At 39.7% G+C, this 17,418-nt stretch overlaps 1 protein-coding gene across 4 annotated transcripts in view; it reads right to left on the minus strand.

The window, feature by feature from the left end:
* The window catches only part of LOC133638425 (astrotactin-2-like), a 910,889-nt gene that overhangs the window by 187,640 nt on the left and 705,831 nt on the right, over nucleotides 1-17,418 (minus strand). For all 4 annotated transcript variants that reach the window (XM_062031014.1, XM_062031015.1, XM_062031013.1 and 1 more), the window contains one exon: nucleotides 16,754-17,085. In XM_062031014.1, coding sequence (XP_061886998.1) covers nucleotides 16,754-17,085 — 332 coding nt within the window. The remainder of the gene's footprint in view (nucleotides 1-16,753; nucleotides 17,086-17,418) is intronic.

Here is a 17,418-nt window from a genome sequence, read left to right on the forward strand (position 1 = left end):
CATAGTAAAAGCCTGCCTGTAGTCCAGACCTGTCTCCCATTGAAAATGTGTGGCGCATTATGAAGCCTAAAATACCACAACGGAGACCCCCGGACTGTTGAACAACTTAAGCTGTACATCAAGCAAGAATGGGAAAGAATTCCACCTGAAAAGCTTCAAAAATGTGTCTCCTCAGTTCCCAAACGTTTACTGACGGTTGTTAAAAGGAAAGGCCATGTAACACAGTGGTGAACATGCCCTTTCCCAACTACTTTGGCACGTGTTGCAGCCATGAAATTCTAAGTTAATTTGTTAAAGAGGTTCATTTAGCCTACTAATGTGTATTTATAATAGTTGATTTATATAGGCTAGTAAGGTAAAGTTTTGTACCTGACAAGTTTCGGCTATCTTGCTTCTGCAGCCTTCCTCAGCCCTACCCCCGACGCACACCAGGGGACACCGCCATCCCACCACCTCAGGTGGGATGGAACAATCCATATAACACGTCACAGATGACGTCACACTAACATCACGTGACACCTCTGAGGAAGGCTGCAGAAGCAAGATAGCCGAAACTTGTCAGGTACAAAACTTTACCTTACTAGCCTATATAAATCAACTATTATAAATAAATTCTAAGTTAATTATTATTTGCAAAAAAAAAAAAAAAAGTTTATGAGTTTGAACATCAAATATCTTGTCTTTGTAGTGCATTCAATTGAATATGGGTTGAAAAAGATTTGCAAATCATTGTATTCCGTTTATATTTACATCTAACACAATTTCCCAATTCATATGGAAACAGGGTTTGTACAAGAGACACATTCAAGGGGTCATATTATGATTTTTCCCCCCTGCATTTTAAACACTTCCTTGTGATTGACAGAACATGTAATGGTGGTTCCATCCATCCATCCATTTCCTACCGCTTGTCCCTTTCGGGATCGCGGGGGGTGCAAGTCGCCACCTCATTACAGGGCCAACACAGATAGACAGACAACATTCACACTCACATGGTTCTTCGGTCAAAATGTTGTATAGATTATGTTTTATAGACCATTTTCAAGTCGCTTTCTGATCGTTTCTTCAGGATGCTCTGTTTTGTTGGCGGTCTTATTTACGTGGCACCACTTCGATAGCATCTTTGTTGTACTGGTAGTTTTTAGTGCTTTCATAGCGAGTCTAAAACTGTACGCTACTTTCTATTAGAAATGGCAACAGCGGAGGATGAATGCCCTACAACAAGAGGATAGAGAAAAAGAAGGGGCTTATTTACTACAGTGCGGACTACGATGGCGGACGCTTGCAAATTTTGGGGACTTATTCAGATCACAAATACACATCAGCAGGTACCAATAGGTAAGAAATGTTGCATAATATTGCGAAGCAAAACACCAGATATTATGTCTCCTAACAGGTGTCTTATTCTCTTTATATATATAATAATACCCACATGTTGAAGCACAGTACGTCTGACTAGGGTAGCCGTAATGCGCCGACAATCCATCAAGCGGTGCGTCTTCGTAGCTTACCAAAGTCGTATTAAAACATTTTGACAGATTTCTGAGCGCCCTGTGTAATGTTATATATTCTCAATGAAACATCAACGTTTTGGGCTTGCTTGCGTACTTGCTAGCGTCATTCATTGAGCAGGGGATGTCAACCTGCAGTCCACGCAGATCTCTTATTTGTGACTGCCAGCTATTGGTCACACTTATCAATACACCAAGTACCAAATCAAATTGCTTCGAGGTCAGTAAGCACAAGCAGAATTAACACGTCCAAAACCCAAAACCAGAGAAGTTGGCACGTTGTGTAAATCGTAAATAAAAACAGAATACAATGATTTGTAAATCCTTTTCAACCTATATTCAATTGAATAGACAGCAAAGACAAGATACTTAACGTTCGAACTGGACAACTTTGTTATTTTTGGCAAATATTAGCTCATTTGGAATTTGATGCCTGTAACATGTTTCAAAAAAGCTGGCACACGTGGCAAAAAAGACTGAGAAAGTTGAGGAATACTCATCAAACACCTATTTGGAACATCCCACAGGTGAACAGGCTAATTCGAAGAGGTAGGTGCCATGATTGGGTATAAAAGCAGCCTCCATGAAATGCTCAGTCATTCACAAACAAGGATGGGGCGAGGGTCACCACTTTGTGAACAAATGTGTAAGCAGATTGTTTAAGAACAACATTTCTCAACCAGCTATTGCAAGGAATTTAGGGATTTCACCATCTACGGTCAGTAATATCATCAGAAGGTTCAGAGAATCTGGAGAAATCACTGCACATAAGCAGCCAGGCTGAAAACCAACGTTGAATGCCCGTGACCTTTGATCCCTCAGGCGGTACTGCATCAAAAAACGACATCAGTGTGTAAAGGATATCACCACATGGGCTCAGGAACACTTCAGAAAACCACTGTCAGTAACTAGAGTTTGTCACTACATCTGTAAGTGCAAGTTAAAACTCTACCATGCAAAGCAAAAGCCATTTATCAACAACACCCAGAAAAGCCGCCGGCTTCGCTGGGCCCAAGCTCATTTAAGATGGACTGATGCAAAGTGGAAAAGTGTTCTGGGGTCTGACGACTCCACATTTCAAATTATTTTTGGAAACTGTGGACGTCGTGTCCTCCGGAACAAAGAGGAAAAGAACCATCCGGATTGTTCTAGGCGCAAAGTTCAAAAGCCAGTATCTGTGATGTATGGGGGTGTATTAGTGATTAGTTAATGATTATTTGCAGACAAAAAATATGTTTCTTAGTTCAAACATTAAATATATTGTCTTTGCAGTTTATTCAATTGAATATAAGTTGAAAAAGATTTGCAAACCATTGTATTCTGTTTTTATTTACAAATTACACAACGTGCCAACTTCACTGGTTTTGGGTTTTGTACATTAGGCGCACTGTCGATTTTTGAGAACATGAAAGGATTTTAAGTGCGCCTTATAGTCCGAAAAATACGTTACTCAAAGTCGCACCTAGTATTGACTTCTATTATCAATGGGAAGGCATCCAGTGGTACAATGCACACACCAGCCAACCAGTCTGTGGTTAAAAAAAATCCTGTTGATAATCTATAAATAAAACAACTAAATCAAGTATCGATTAAAAAAAGTGCTTGACATGGTTGCTAAAAAAGCAAAAACTTGCTATAATAATAATACCTGGGATTTATATAGCGCTTTTCTAAGTACCCAAAGTCGCTTTACATGTTTTTCTGAACCCATCAATCATTCACACCTGGTGGGGGTAAGCTACTTTCGTAGCCACAGCTGCCCTGGGGTAGACTGTAGGAAGATGTCTTCAGGAGGATGCTGAGTAACACAACAAGTTGATGAAGAGAGGAAGTGCATTGTTGCTTGCATGACGTCACCAAAACACGGTCAAAATGTGTTAAGGAGTAAAAACAGAGTGTTTTTTATGCAAAAAGATTTTGCCACTCTTGACGCCATACAAGCCAAGTAGGTACCATGCAGTGGAAAAAGGGAATTACAAGTCTTTCTTCAGACTAAGGACACATACCATTGCTGTGGAATACAAAACGAGGTCCATCTATTCTTGAGAACCAGCATCCTCTGCAGGGTTGTTTTATTTTCTATTTCTTTAGTCAAAAACATCCCCTTTATGTACAAAACAAATGTCCACTGCTGAGGAGGTTGGCTCCCAGGAGGTTCTGAGAGCTCAAGAGCTCTGGCCTCGACCCCAGCATAAAAATCTTCCAAAACCATTTTTCTATGCGAAAAACAATCCCCACTGAAATTAGGCCCGCAAAAGTGAATGACAATGCTGTAATTTGCATGGCAAGCCGCTGGTTGACTTATGCTTTTCCCAATGGTGGCTGATTGATTTCAAACATTCAGTTAGTACAGCAAAACCTGAATGTGATCTTTCAGTGAATTTATTGTGCCTGCATTTCATCATTGGTTTGTATCTTCGAGGCGGAAACCTGAGATTTAATGTCTTTGGAGTCATTCTTTTTTGGCACAAAGGAGGCCGGTCTGTGCCGCTGCTTGTTGATTTAAATCTTGATTCAAACAGTTTCTCTTTGAGACAGGTCACTGTGAGTGTGCGAGCATGACAGCAGCCTACTCGCGAAAAGATATATAGCATTCTTACCCTGTACGCTCACAGGCAATTTGTTCAAAAGGTTCGCCATAACTCAGTTTATGGCAAAATAAGAGAGCTGGCAGGCTTGGTCGAGGCCAAAAAGTTGGTGGATCTGTTCAGCTGTTCTTTTCGGAGTGTCTCTGTACAAAGGAACCTGGATTTACAAAAGCCTCAATTTACGAACCTTTACATCGCGCCAATTACGCCTCTGTGCTCGAACCATGTCTCGGCGTACGGACGATTCATTCATTCATTTTGTATGCCGCTTGAAGCCATCGGAGGCTGCCATTTTCCTGTTCATGCGGGCACGGCCATTTCTAAGACCTTTGACGGCGAGCGGCACTTTTGATTTGCTCATTTCCACAATTGTCGTACCTTTTGCCAGCCGGGAAATGTTCATTTCAAAATTAGATTTACAGCCCCGAAACATTGGTATTCTTTCTTTCTTTCTTTAGTTTATTTCGAACATGAACACACTTACAGTATAATACATCACACAGTTTCATATCATTTCACTTTACATCATGTCCGAAAAGGAGTAGGAAGAAGCAAAGCTTATTTAATCCTACCCCTTTCCCACTTCATAGCGTTTACAAATATATAGAATCATTTACTGACGTTTTTATAATAAAATAACATCTGTGAATTAGCATACACAACGGTTTTGTAATATGTAATTAATTAATTAATTCAGTCATTATTAACATACTGAGATGAAGAATATCTTATTTTCAATAAGGTTGAAAGTATTTCTCATAATTCTTCTTCTTTGTACTTCGTAAGCACTATTAATTTGAACAACCTCTCAAACTGGATCATATCAGTACAATTTTTAACTTCATTACTTAATCCATTCCATAATTTAATTCCACATACTGATATGCTAAAGGTTCTAAGTGTTGTACGTACTTACAAATGTTTTAAATTAGATTTTCCTCTAAGGTTATATTTCTCCTCTTTAGTTGAGAAGAATTGTTGTACATTCTTTGGAAGCAGGTTATAGTTTGCTTTGTACATCATTTTAGCTGTTTGCAATTTTACCAAATCACCGAACTTTAATATTATTTACTTAACATTATGTATTATTCTAATTGTTCTTTGTTGTAACACGGTTAGCGAATGTAGTGCACATTTGTAGTTATTTCCCCATATTTCTGCACAATAACTCAGATATGGTAACAGTCGAGAATATGAAGTGATTTTTGGCCCAGGACGTATTTTGCTTTATTCATTATTGAAATGTTTTTTGCCACCTTATGTTGTATGTTTTGTATATGAGATTTTCGGTTCATTTTATCATCTATTAATACTCCCAAAAATCTGGTTTCTTTTATCCTTTCAATATCTACTCCGTCTATTTGTATTCGTGTATGATGCTCTTTTTTACTGTTACCAAATAGCATTATTTTAGTTTTACTGAGATTCAAAGATAGTCTGTTGTTGTCAAAACAGACATTTCGATGCCCCGCCCTCCCCCGTTTGACCAATTAGAAAGTCAGTGAGAGTGTTACATCCAAGTCGCCAGTTACGCACCGCCCTTTTCGTCGGGCTACTGCCACTGGTAAAGTTACTAAACAAGTCAGACCTTATTACATCTAAAAGGCGCCGTTACGATTCTCAACTTATTCCTGACAAAGCCAGGAACAAAACAAGGATTTGTATCGGGGATGCCTTTGAAAGATGGCGACGACTGAAGGCGGAGAAGATTTTTTCATCTGATGCCAAACTGGCTAATTTCCTCCTTGATAGGTAAGTAAGGTATTTACGTTTTCTTATTACTTGTAATAAATGCAAATGGGCATTTCGTATGCAAACTATATTGTCCAATACAGTCTATGATCTTGTGTAATATATATTATTATATATAATTATTTCGATGGTGGTCCATGCGGTAAAACTAGACATTTTAGCAGGGTAATGCCAACAGTCTGTCCCGACCCCCGCCGAAAATATTGCTGCGTATCTTTACAAATACATTGATGAAAATGTAGCATAATTACTTTGTAAACCATCTTGCAAGAAGCATAAACAAGAGAAACCTACAGCGTAGGACTCGTCGATTGCCATTTGAACTTCCTTGAAGTAAAATTCGGATTCGGCTGCGTATCTGGCAACCTCAGTCATGGAGAGTGGGAGGGGACTACATAATTTTGACCGTGATTGCAGTACCATTTCTGGCCACATTCCTACATCTGGCACCTTTAATTGAGAACGTTATGGAATAAGTCCATCAGGCTTTAATAGGGCAATCAAACCAATTAAAACATTTTTACTGTAAACAGCCACACAGCTTTTGTTTAAGAAAAACATATCTATCTGATTATTTGAGTTATAACTCTGAGGTTCATCTGCAGCAGCAATGTGTGCTTTTTATTTAAGGTCGGTCATAAACTAATGATACCAAGTATTTAGACTTTTAGAGACATTTAGTATGTTTCAATTCGGGGGACTTCCAACTTGCACCGATACCATGACATTTAAATGGTTTTGTACTGAATAGGTATTTTATTTGCACTGGCAGAAAGAAGTAACACCATCTTGCTCCAGACAAAGATGTTGGTCTTTATCCATAAAATAAAATCCATATTTCTCCCATTTGGAACTTTTTCCAACTGCAATAAAGTCCAATGAGGTTCATGTCACTAGTAGAAACACAAAAGTAATGCTGGTAATCTTTCTGTTAATTTTACATCAAGATAAATTCCCTATTCTTTGATAAAATACTCATTTGGAAGGTGCTTTTCACAAATCAAATGATTACATTTGATTAATCATCATCCTGCGTTCCAGTGCCAGAACGTAGCTACATGTACCTGTGCAGTAAGCCTTACACGTCTCTAACTTCCTTCCTTGTGTGCTTCCTCACTCTTTGTGTTTCCCCTCCGTTGTGCTCATTGTGTCTTGTCCTGTGTCGTCATCCAGCAGCCCTTCGTCATCCCCTGGTTTCGAGCTGTGTGTCTCGTCTCCCCGGATCCCCTCTGGACTCCCTGCTGCCTTCCTAGATCTCGACCTCACGCCTGCCCCCGGACAACGACGCCTCGCTCCAGCCCCTGACCCCCTGCCTGTCCTTGAACCTCCGAGCCTGCCTTGCCCTTTCTGGACTTCCACACCGGTCTCAACACGCACCTTCAGCACCACCCGGTAACACTCCACATATAATCGCTACACATAATCACACCGTATACTTTTGGATTAGTCACACACTTCCTTTATATATTTTAATAAACACGCTGCAAGCTAACGAAGTCCCTGCCTTCGTGCTGTCGACTCAGTTCGACTCAGATTTTAAATTTGAAAAACAAATCAGCAGCGTCGTTCAAAAAAGCTTTTATCAATTACGCCAAATAGAGAAAGTGAAACCGCTTCTATCAGGACATGATCTCGAGAAATTAATCCACGCCTTTATCTCGAATCGTTTAGACTACTGCAATGCCCTGTATGTAGGCATTAGCCAGGCCTCCCTCGCCCGCCTGCAGCTCGTGCAGAACTCTGCTGCTCGTCTCCTAACAGACCCGCAGACGTGAGCACATCACCCCTATATTAGCGTCCCTTCACTGGCTCCCTGCGCGTTACCGAATCAACTTTAAACTCCTTTTATTTGTTTTTAAATGTCTAAACAACCTCGCGCCAACATATCTCTCCGACCTCCTTCAGCCTTACTGCCCCACCCGATCCCTAAGATCAGCCGATCAGCTGCCACTGACGGTCCCTGACACAAGGCTGAAGCTTAGAGGTGACAGAGCTTTCGCCGCTGCTGCTCCCAAGCTCTGAAACGACCTACCTCTTAGTGTTAGACAAGCCTCCCCTCTTCCTGTTTTTAAATCTCTCTTAAAAACATACTTTTATTCCATGGCGTTTAACACTGAGTGGCATCCATCCTGCAATGGCGCCCCATAATACACCTGCTGTGAACCTGTTTTTATGTTTTATTTATTTATTTTTTATCGTGTTCTGTTTGTGTTGTGTTGTGTTTGCTCGGTACTCGTATTATCTTTTAACCTGCCCATTGTACAGCACTTTGGCTACCCCTGTGGAAAATTTTAAATGTGCTTTATAAAAATAAAATAAAGTTGATTTGATTTGATCTGTCTCCTTCTCCCGCTGTACTGTTACAACTTTTGCATTTTGATCAATGTTGATCAATCACAGAGAATTACTTGCGTGCATAATCTAAAACGATTCTAAAAATGACAAATATTTTGATGCAATTGTGATTTTATTGTCAGAATGTCATACAGGACCATTTTCTAAAGGTTTATTTGTTATTTGTTTTATCAAAATTATCGTCTGGTACAAGCACACCAGTCGGAGTCTCCTCACTCATCTTTGCACTCGTATCGATTGACCTGATCACCGACCGTATAACAACCTGCTCTCCCTTTCAGGTAACCATCTGCGGTTAAGGTAAAGGCGCTTGTACAATCACAATACATTTTACGATTAATCGGCATTTTTATATGATTATGTTAAGTAATTAATCGCATGGGTAATTGCATTAACTTCTACAGCCCTACAAATGATGTAAGTGCACACCTATACAGTAATGTATGTGGTAGTTTGATCAAACCGCTTTTGGGACCTCGATAAAATTGGTCCGTCTGAGACATCACTACAAATGTTCCCTGTAATTTTTTAAATAATTGTAAGCAAACGCAAACACTCCCTAAGTATTCAGTGGAGCACCTGTGAGCAACATCAGTCGTGCACACTGGCCATACCAGCATCACACCTGTCCTAAACCTGACTTAATAGCAAGTTAAATGCTTGTATTTGTAATAATCAAATGAAAGCAGTCATTTCCATTTGATTAATTAAGAATATAGGTGATTGGCGTGGCGAAGTTGGTAGAGTGGCTGTGCCAGCAATCGGAGGGTTGCTGGTTACTGGGGTTCAATCCCCACCTTCTACCATCGTAGTCATGTCCGTTGTGTCCTTGGGCAAGACACTTCACCCTTGCTCCTGATGGCTGCTGGTTAGCGCCTTGCATGGCAGCTCCCGCCATCAGTGTGTGAATGTGTGTGTGAATGGGTGAATGTGGAAATACTGTCAAAGCGCTTTGAGTACCTTGAAGGTAGAAAAGCGCTATACAAGTATAACCCATTTATCATTTACATTGAAAATAACTAAATATTTTTGTTTTTCATGATCTATGCTTGTATTGTATGTCTGAGTGGGGGTCCATAAAGTCAATAAAGTACTATTTATCTATCTATCTGCTTTGGAAATAATGTGTACCCCTTTCTGAGATCCCATTTGGATCCCCTTAAAACATTCCCATATTGCACAATGAGATGTAAGCATGGGATTAAGTGTGCATACCTACATACGTACAGTACAGGCCAAAGGTTTGGACACACCTTCTCCTCATTTAATGCGTGTTCTTTATTTTTCATGACTATTTACATTGTAGATTGTCACTGACGGCATTAACACTATGAATGAACTGCTTATAGTCCGGAACACTCGGTACTTGCTGTAAAACATTTTCAGCTCAGTTCTCTATTGTCAAAGTATCGGATCGTATCTGTTTGCGGATGTCACCACCCTCATCGGGCTCATCTCGAATGGCGATGAGTCCGCCTACAGGAGAGAGGTGGACCGGCTGACGTCCTGGTGCAGCCTCAACAACCTGGAGCTGAACGCCCAGAAAACAGTGGAGATGATCATGGACTTCAGGAAAGTCAAAGCCCCACCATCCCTCCTCACCCTGATTGACTCTCCCACCCCCGTCCCCATTGTGGACTCCTTCCGTTTCTTGGGCACCACCATCACCCAGGACCTCAAGTGGGAGCTGACCATCAGCTCCCTCATCAAGAAGGCCCAGCAGAGGATGTACTTCCTGCGGCAGCTGAGGAAACTTAAGGTGCCGACCGAGATGCTGGTACAGTTTTACTCAGCCATCATAGAGTCCATCCTGACCTCCTCCATCACAGCGTGGTTCCCCGGCACCACAGTCCAGGATAAGAATAGACTGCAACGCATCGTACGTGCTGCGGAGAAGGTGATTGGCTGCAAGCTCCCATCCCTCCAGGACTTGTTCTCCTCCAGGACCAGGAGGCGTGTGGGTCTGATCACAGCTGACTCTTCTCACCCTGGACACACACTATTCTCCCCTCTCCCCTCAGGCAGGAGACTACGCTCCATCCAGACCCACACCTCCCGCCACCTGAACAGTTTTTTCCCCTCGGCCATCAGGCAAATGAACAAGAACTCCTAACAGCAGCTCCTTGAATTCCTTGAATCCCTTCTAAGTCTATCTGATAGCTCAGTCACAGCTCTTTTTACACCAAATATGTGTTATATGTGTTTTATGTCGCACGTTTGCACCAAGAAAAATTCCTAGTTTGTGAACCCGTTCTCAAACAATGGCAATAAAACTATTCTGATTCTGATTCTGATGTCAAAAAATGGAACCGAGATTAGAGGCCAAAAACGTTGATCAGGACATACATGATTGTTATTTTTGTGTTTGTTATAAAATTGTACTTATCATTATTCAAATGTAAATGTTAAGGCAGCACATTATATTTGGAAAAGGTTCAACAAATAGTAGGAATGTTTTGCTCAGGCATTATTGGAGGACAGCTCGGTTTGGAACCACTGCGCTATTACACTGTACCCCCCCTCCCTCGACTCATATACAGTTCTTGCCTGACGTCATTCCACCTGATCGTGAGCATTTCCCCTCCTTGCAGGCAGTTTAGACCACCCGGAAAAAAAGGAAAGCAAAAAAAAAAAAAAAGAAGACGCTCGTCACCGAGAAAGCTCTTGCAACATGGCAGCTGTCTTTCCCGATCGAGGCAGCCAAGTAGAAAGACACAAGTCTCAAAGGTGTGTAAGGCAAAAGACACACCGACTCTACGGAACGAGTGTCGTGCCTTTTAATTCAATACGTGTTGTGCTTTTTTGCATGTATAGCAGCAGCGGTTGCATGAAGAAAATAAGTCAAAAGAGAAGCAGAGTGATAGACTCCCCTCCCTCCTAAAAGGTCGATGACATCAATAAGAAGCTAATAATCCTGCCTGGAGCTACCTCACAAGAGCAAATCCACTGCAGTCCACATACATCTCAGTCTGCACATGCAGCCATGGAGAAGGATGCAAGGGTGTCGGAGGCATTCTTCCGCTCTTCCTCACGTTTAGTTATCGATGAGACCCCACTGGGGATTGTCTGCCATCGATTCCCGCCTGTTTTTCTCGGGGCCTGTGGCGCTTGTTAAACATCGGGAGGCGGCTTTGCTGTCTGCACGCGTGTGTTGTCATAAACATATGTGTGCATCGTGATTAGGTGCTTGATTAGGGCATGCATAAAGCACTCACCGCACGTTCAAGCAAAGACCAGCCCCGGAATTCGGCAAACCGATTGCATGCTGATATCACATTCAGTTCTCAAGCTTTGTTGAGATGCATACACATTTGTACAGCACACACACATACTGTATACAAATACACACACACACACACACACACACCGAGTTTGACTTCCTCTCAAGGAGAGAAAACCATGATGTCATCTTTTTTATGCCTGCTGTATTACAGTCCAGTGAGATATAAGAAATGTAATAACTATCCAATGCCCCCTAGAGGTAATGTGGTGAAACTGACACAAGATACAGCATACAGTATATCAACCAAAAATATTTACAGTATATCAACCAACATATTTTAGCGTCCAGTTGCAATGTTTACCAAAACTATGAGAATAAATGCACACTGCAAAAAGTCAGTGTTCAAAAACAAGAAGAAAAAAAAATACAAAAATTAGGGGTATTTTATTTGAACTAAGCAAAATGATCTGCCAATAGAACAAGAAAATTCGGCTTGTCAAGACTTTCCAAAACAAGTAAAATTAGCTAACCTCAATGAACCCAAAAATACCTTAAAATAAGTATATTCTCACTAATAACAAGTGCACTTTTCTTGGTAGAAAAAAAAAGAGACCTTGTTGCTCAATATGTTGAAAAATATTCTTCAATTAAGTAAATGTTAGTGCCATTATCTTGACATAATGATATGCATACATCATGATTTTTTTTTTTTTTTCATGCTTGAAGTAAGACATTATTACTTTAAAAAAGTAGTTTTATACTTGTGAGTGTTGATGACACAGCTTTTTTGCAACAAGTGATATTCTAGTTTCAAGCATGTTTTACTCAATATAGGTCATACAATCTCAGCAACAAGCTGTAATATCTTACTGAGATCATTTAGGACCAAAACCCTTAAAACAAGTAAAACACTAACATAAAATCTGCTTAGGGAGAACAATTATCTTATCAGACAGAAAATAAGCAAATATCACCCTTATTTGAGATATTTAATTTTACTTAGATTTCAGTTTTTGCAGTGCAGCTGCATAAAGATGAGCCCTTGTGAAGGATATTGTCAATTTTTTCATATTTAGGGTGCGTTCACACTCTGGGAAGTAGCATCAGATTTCAGGCCCCCATACACAAGACACCTAAAGAATCCCACCCTCCATCCCACCTTAAACACAACACTGCTTGTCACCCCCGTCCACACCCAGTTACGTTTACATGCACTAAAAAAACTAAGTATGCATGGCTTTGGTTGAAACCATCTTTTTTTTAAAACACATGTACCTAATTAGGTTTTTGACTTTTAAAAGCTGGGATTTATATGTTTAAAAGATATCTAGATTAGTGGTTCTCAAACTTTTTTTTTTTTTTTTTTTTTACAAAATACCACCTCAGAAAAAACTTGGCTCTCCAAGTACCACAATAATGACCGACATTGAAATACAGTGGCACAGTAGGCCTAAATAGTCATAAAAAAACATTTCAGGCCCCCATACACAAGACACCTACACTACCGTTCAAAAGTTTGGGGTCACATTAAAATGTCCTTATTTTTCAATGAAGATAATTTTAAACTAGTCTTAACTTTAAAGAAGTACACTCTATGCATTGCTAATGTGGTAAATGACTATTCTAGCTGCAAATGTCTGGTTTTTGGTGCAATATCTACATAGGTGTATAGAGGCCCATTTCCAGCAACTATCACTCCAGTGTTCTAATGGTACAATGTGTTTGCTCATTGGCTCAGAAGGCTAATTGATGATTAGAAAACCCTTGTGCAATCATGTTCACACATCTGAAAACAGTTTAGCTCGTTACAGAAGCTACAAAACTGACCTTCCTTTGAGCAGATTGAGTTTCTGGAGCATCCCACACCAGTATGCATGGCTTTGGTTGAAACCATGTTTTTTTTTAAAACACATGTACCTAACAAGGTTTTTGACTTTTTAAAGTTGGGATAAATATTTTTTTAATATATCTAGATTAGTGGTTCTCAAACTTTTTTCACCAAGTACCACCTCAGAAAAAACTTGGCTCTCCAAGTACCACTATAATGACCAACAGTGAAATACAGTAGCACAGTAGGCCTAAATAGTCATAAAAAACATTTCAGGCCCCCATACACAAGACACCTAAATAATCCCACCCTCCATCCCACCTTAAACACAACACTGCCTGTCACCCCCCACACCCACTTACGTTTACATGCACTAAAAAAACTAAGTATGCATGGCTTTGGTTGAAACCATCTTTTTTTTAAAACACATGTACCTAATTAGATTTTTGACTTTTTAAAACTGGGATTTATATATCTAAAATATATCTAGAGTAGTGGTTGTCAAACTTTTTTTTTTTTTTTACCAAGTACAACCTCAGAAAAAACTTGGCTCTCCATGTACCACTATAATGACCGACATTGAAATACAGTAGCGCAATGGTCCCCAACCACCGGGCCACGGCCCGGTACCGGTCCGCGCAAGAAATGTAAAAAAATAAATAAAAAAATGTTTTAATAAAATCAACATAAAAAACACAATATATACATTATATATCAATATAGAGCAATACAGTCTGCAGGGATACAGTCCGTAAGCACACATGATTGTATTTCTTTATGAAAATAAAATAAAATAATAATAATAATAACAATAATAATCCCCCCCTCCCCCCTCCCCCCACCCCCCGGTCCGTGGGACAAATTTTCAAGCGTTGACCGGTCCCCAGCTACAAAAAGGTTGGGGACCACTGCAGTAGCGCACTAGGCCTAAATAGTCATTAAAAACAAGGCAGTTGTTTTTTTTAACAGGTACATTTAATATTTCCGGCTACCGTAACATTACACACAGTTTGAACAGTAAAACTGTGTTTGAATATACAAAATAAAACACAAAACTTTATCCAGATAGATCTAATTAAGTCTCTAGTGATCTAGATAGACTCCCCCTGAATAATTTGATTTTATTAACTTTTTTTTCCAAAATGTGACATCAAATTCAATGTAATGTGGCCAGAATATAAATGTAAATAATCATATAACCTGTCATTACTATAAACCTTTGAAGTTTTCCTTTACTTCAGGGTGTAAAATAGACATTAGATGATACACATAGGATTAAAACAAATCATAATAATGCATCATTATTATTATGGTTATGTTATTATTATAATTGCATTCCTGGGGTGTCTTTAAAAACTACCGTATTTTCCGGGATATAGAGCGCACCGATTTTTAAGCCGCACCCACCATATTTTAGAAAAAAACAATATTTTTACATATACTAGCTGCTATGCTATGAGCTGCAGATATATACCGGTACACAATATATTTGTTAACGTTTATTTACATACCCTAATTGTTTCCAAACGGTGCCTGTAACACAGCAGTAAAACGGCTGTTCAAACAAAACAAAAGTCATTGTCATGGACCCACTAGCTGCAGAAGATTGCTGTCCAGTCAGCTAACAGACTTAATAACTCCACAGTGACATTTTAGCGATTTTACAAAACTGTAACAATATATAAAGAATGCCATTGTACGGTAATAATATTTACACTGATGCTAACAACGCTAGCTTGGTTACATAACAATACGCATACAAATATGCATGAAAACTCTCCTACAGACATTAAACATGTATGAATTGTTTCAGTTATATTGTAAGACTTACAGACGTTTCTTTCGGCCAGAAACTCTTTGGACGTTTATACTTCCGTTGCAAGGCACGATACAGGAAGTACATTTTCAACCCACAGCAACTGCCGTGAGCAAACTTGTCTAAAAAATGGCGCCATAGCACAAACAAAACCTAACTTTTCAGTGTCTCTGTCGGTGTAATAAAACAAATATTTGTTGAATACAAAATATTATGGCCTTTAGCAAAGAAAAATCCATAATTTAGCCACACCGTTTTATAAGGTTCAAAGCGTTGGAAAAAAGTAGCAGCTTGTAGTACGGAAAATACAGTAGCTATTTCCCTGCTTCTAACTTTCATTCAGGGTCATTGAATGCACCACAGTTATGTGTATTGTGTTAAAATAAATATGTGTAAGTTATCACACAACTCTTATGCTTAAAGGCAGTTGCTATAGTTATTAGCTATTGTGCTCAAGTTGTACTTTTCTATCTGTGCAAGGATAAAACTTGTTATCAGCCACGGCATATGAGGGGTGGCCTTGCCGCAAATATTTTGTTTTTCTTAGCCAAGGACTTCAAGGACCTCGACGAAGATAAGACGACAGCACGCAGACAAAGCAGAGACAAGGTGGAATCACAAGGACCCCAGCACATTCCGTCACGTATTGTGCGTACTGGAGCTGCTTTGCATATGTGTGACCACTCCTTTTAGAGGCGGCCACAGTGATGTAACCAGGGACCGCCCAAATAAATAGAGGAGCACGTGGGACTGTTACCTTAGAGCGTAGGTTGGTTCTGTAACTAAGAGTACAGCCCAAAACGTCTCTCCTCATTGAGCTAAATGTAACTCTGTCTCTGCATGATTCCTTGCTTCTTGTCTGTTTAATAGATGTCATCAGTGTTTGAACCTGACACATTGAGACGCATAAAAAACTTTCACATTACCTTCTCCCATGCTGCCACAGTTAGATTTATTATATGTTTACCTTTCTTCTGTCACCCTGTTAAAAAATGCTGGTGCTGTGTGTGAATACTTACAGGTGAGCTTTGATGACTGTAAAAAAGCTTGGTCCGCCGCTATCCAGGTTGAATTATCCATTTTGCATTGATGATTTGATTCCAGCAATCTTATTATCATACTTTCGGAAACACTTTAGTATGGGGAACATATTCTAAGTAACAAATACTTAATTTAGAGTTATTTGGACACTAGGGGAACATATTCTAAGTAACAAATATTTAATTTAGAGTTATTTGGTTAGGGTTAGAGGGTTGGGGTTAGGGTTAGTAATAGGGTTGTATAATAAGGCCACGCAGAATAAGGAATTAATACATACTTAATAATGACTAATTAAGAGCCAATATGTTACTAATTTGCATGTTAATAAGCAACTAATTAATGGTGAATATGTTCCCATACTAAAGTGTTACCAAACTTTCATTGTTATGTTTTATATTAACATTTACGATGTCTTTTTTTAGAACTAACATATTTGATACATTTTACTCAGCTGTTGCAGTGAAACTTGTGTTACTTTGTTGTTTACAATGCTGACTGAGCAGTTTGCTCCCTATACCGCTATTCCAACATTGGTTCTGTCACTGTTGTGTTGTACAATCAATTCTTGATAAATGACCATGTGGTTAATGAGAGATACATTTTTCCTTCCCACTCCCAATTTTTAAACAAATGCAATACCTCTTTGGTGACGTTATCCTGCACCAGGTTATAGAGGGGCACCACACGGCTGACTTCCAACAGCACAGGGATGGGCGAAGGCTGCTCGCCGCCCCTGCCGTTACCGGCCCGGCCTCTGCCTGCCGCCGGCCCCGCTGCCGTGACCTGGTGGTGGCACAGGTGGCATCCGGACGGACAGCTACCCTTTTCCTCGCATCGAATCTCTACGCCGTTCACTACGTCGTTGGACAACAGCTGGGTCTTCTGCAGCGCCGTCAGGTAGCTGATGAAGGGCACCGCCTTCAACTCGTGACGCCCACCGCCAATTCCGCCAACCCCTTGATCTGTTGCCTCTGAGAGAAAAAAGTTGAGAATTTGATTGCATCAGGTTTGAATTTTGCATGCTGCTCAAGCCAAAAGGAACAATAACAAGATTTATTCCCAGAGTCATCAGCTTTCTAAACAGTGGATGACAGGAAGACGAAATTAGAAGTAGAAGTTGAGCGAGCGACACAATCAATTACATACATTTTTTTTAAACAATTAAAAATGTGTACAATTATATTTTTAAAAATATTTAATTTTTGTATTCTTCTTATTGTATTTTTAATTCAATACAATTACATCATAACTCTGTTTACCATTTATACTACACTATATATATATATATATATATATATATATAT

The sequence above is a fragment of the Entelurus aequoreus genome, linkage group LG21, assembly GCF_033978785.1.
Source record: "Entelurus aequoreus isolate RoL-2023_Sb linkage group LG21, RoL_Eaeq_v1.1, whole genome shotgun sequence".
NCBI lineage: Eukaryota > Metazoa > Chordata > Actinopteri > Syngnathiformes > Syngnathidae > Entelurus > Entelurus aequoreus.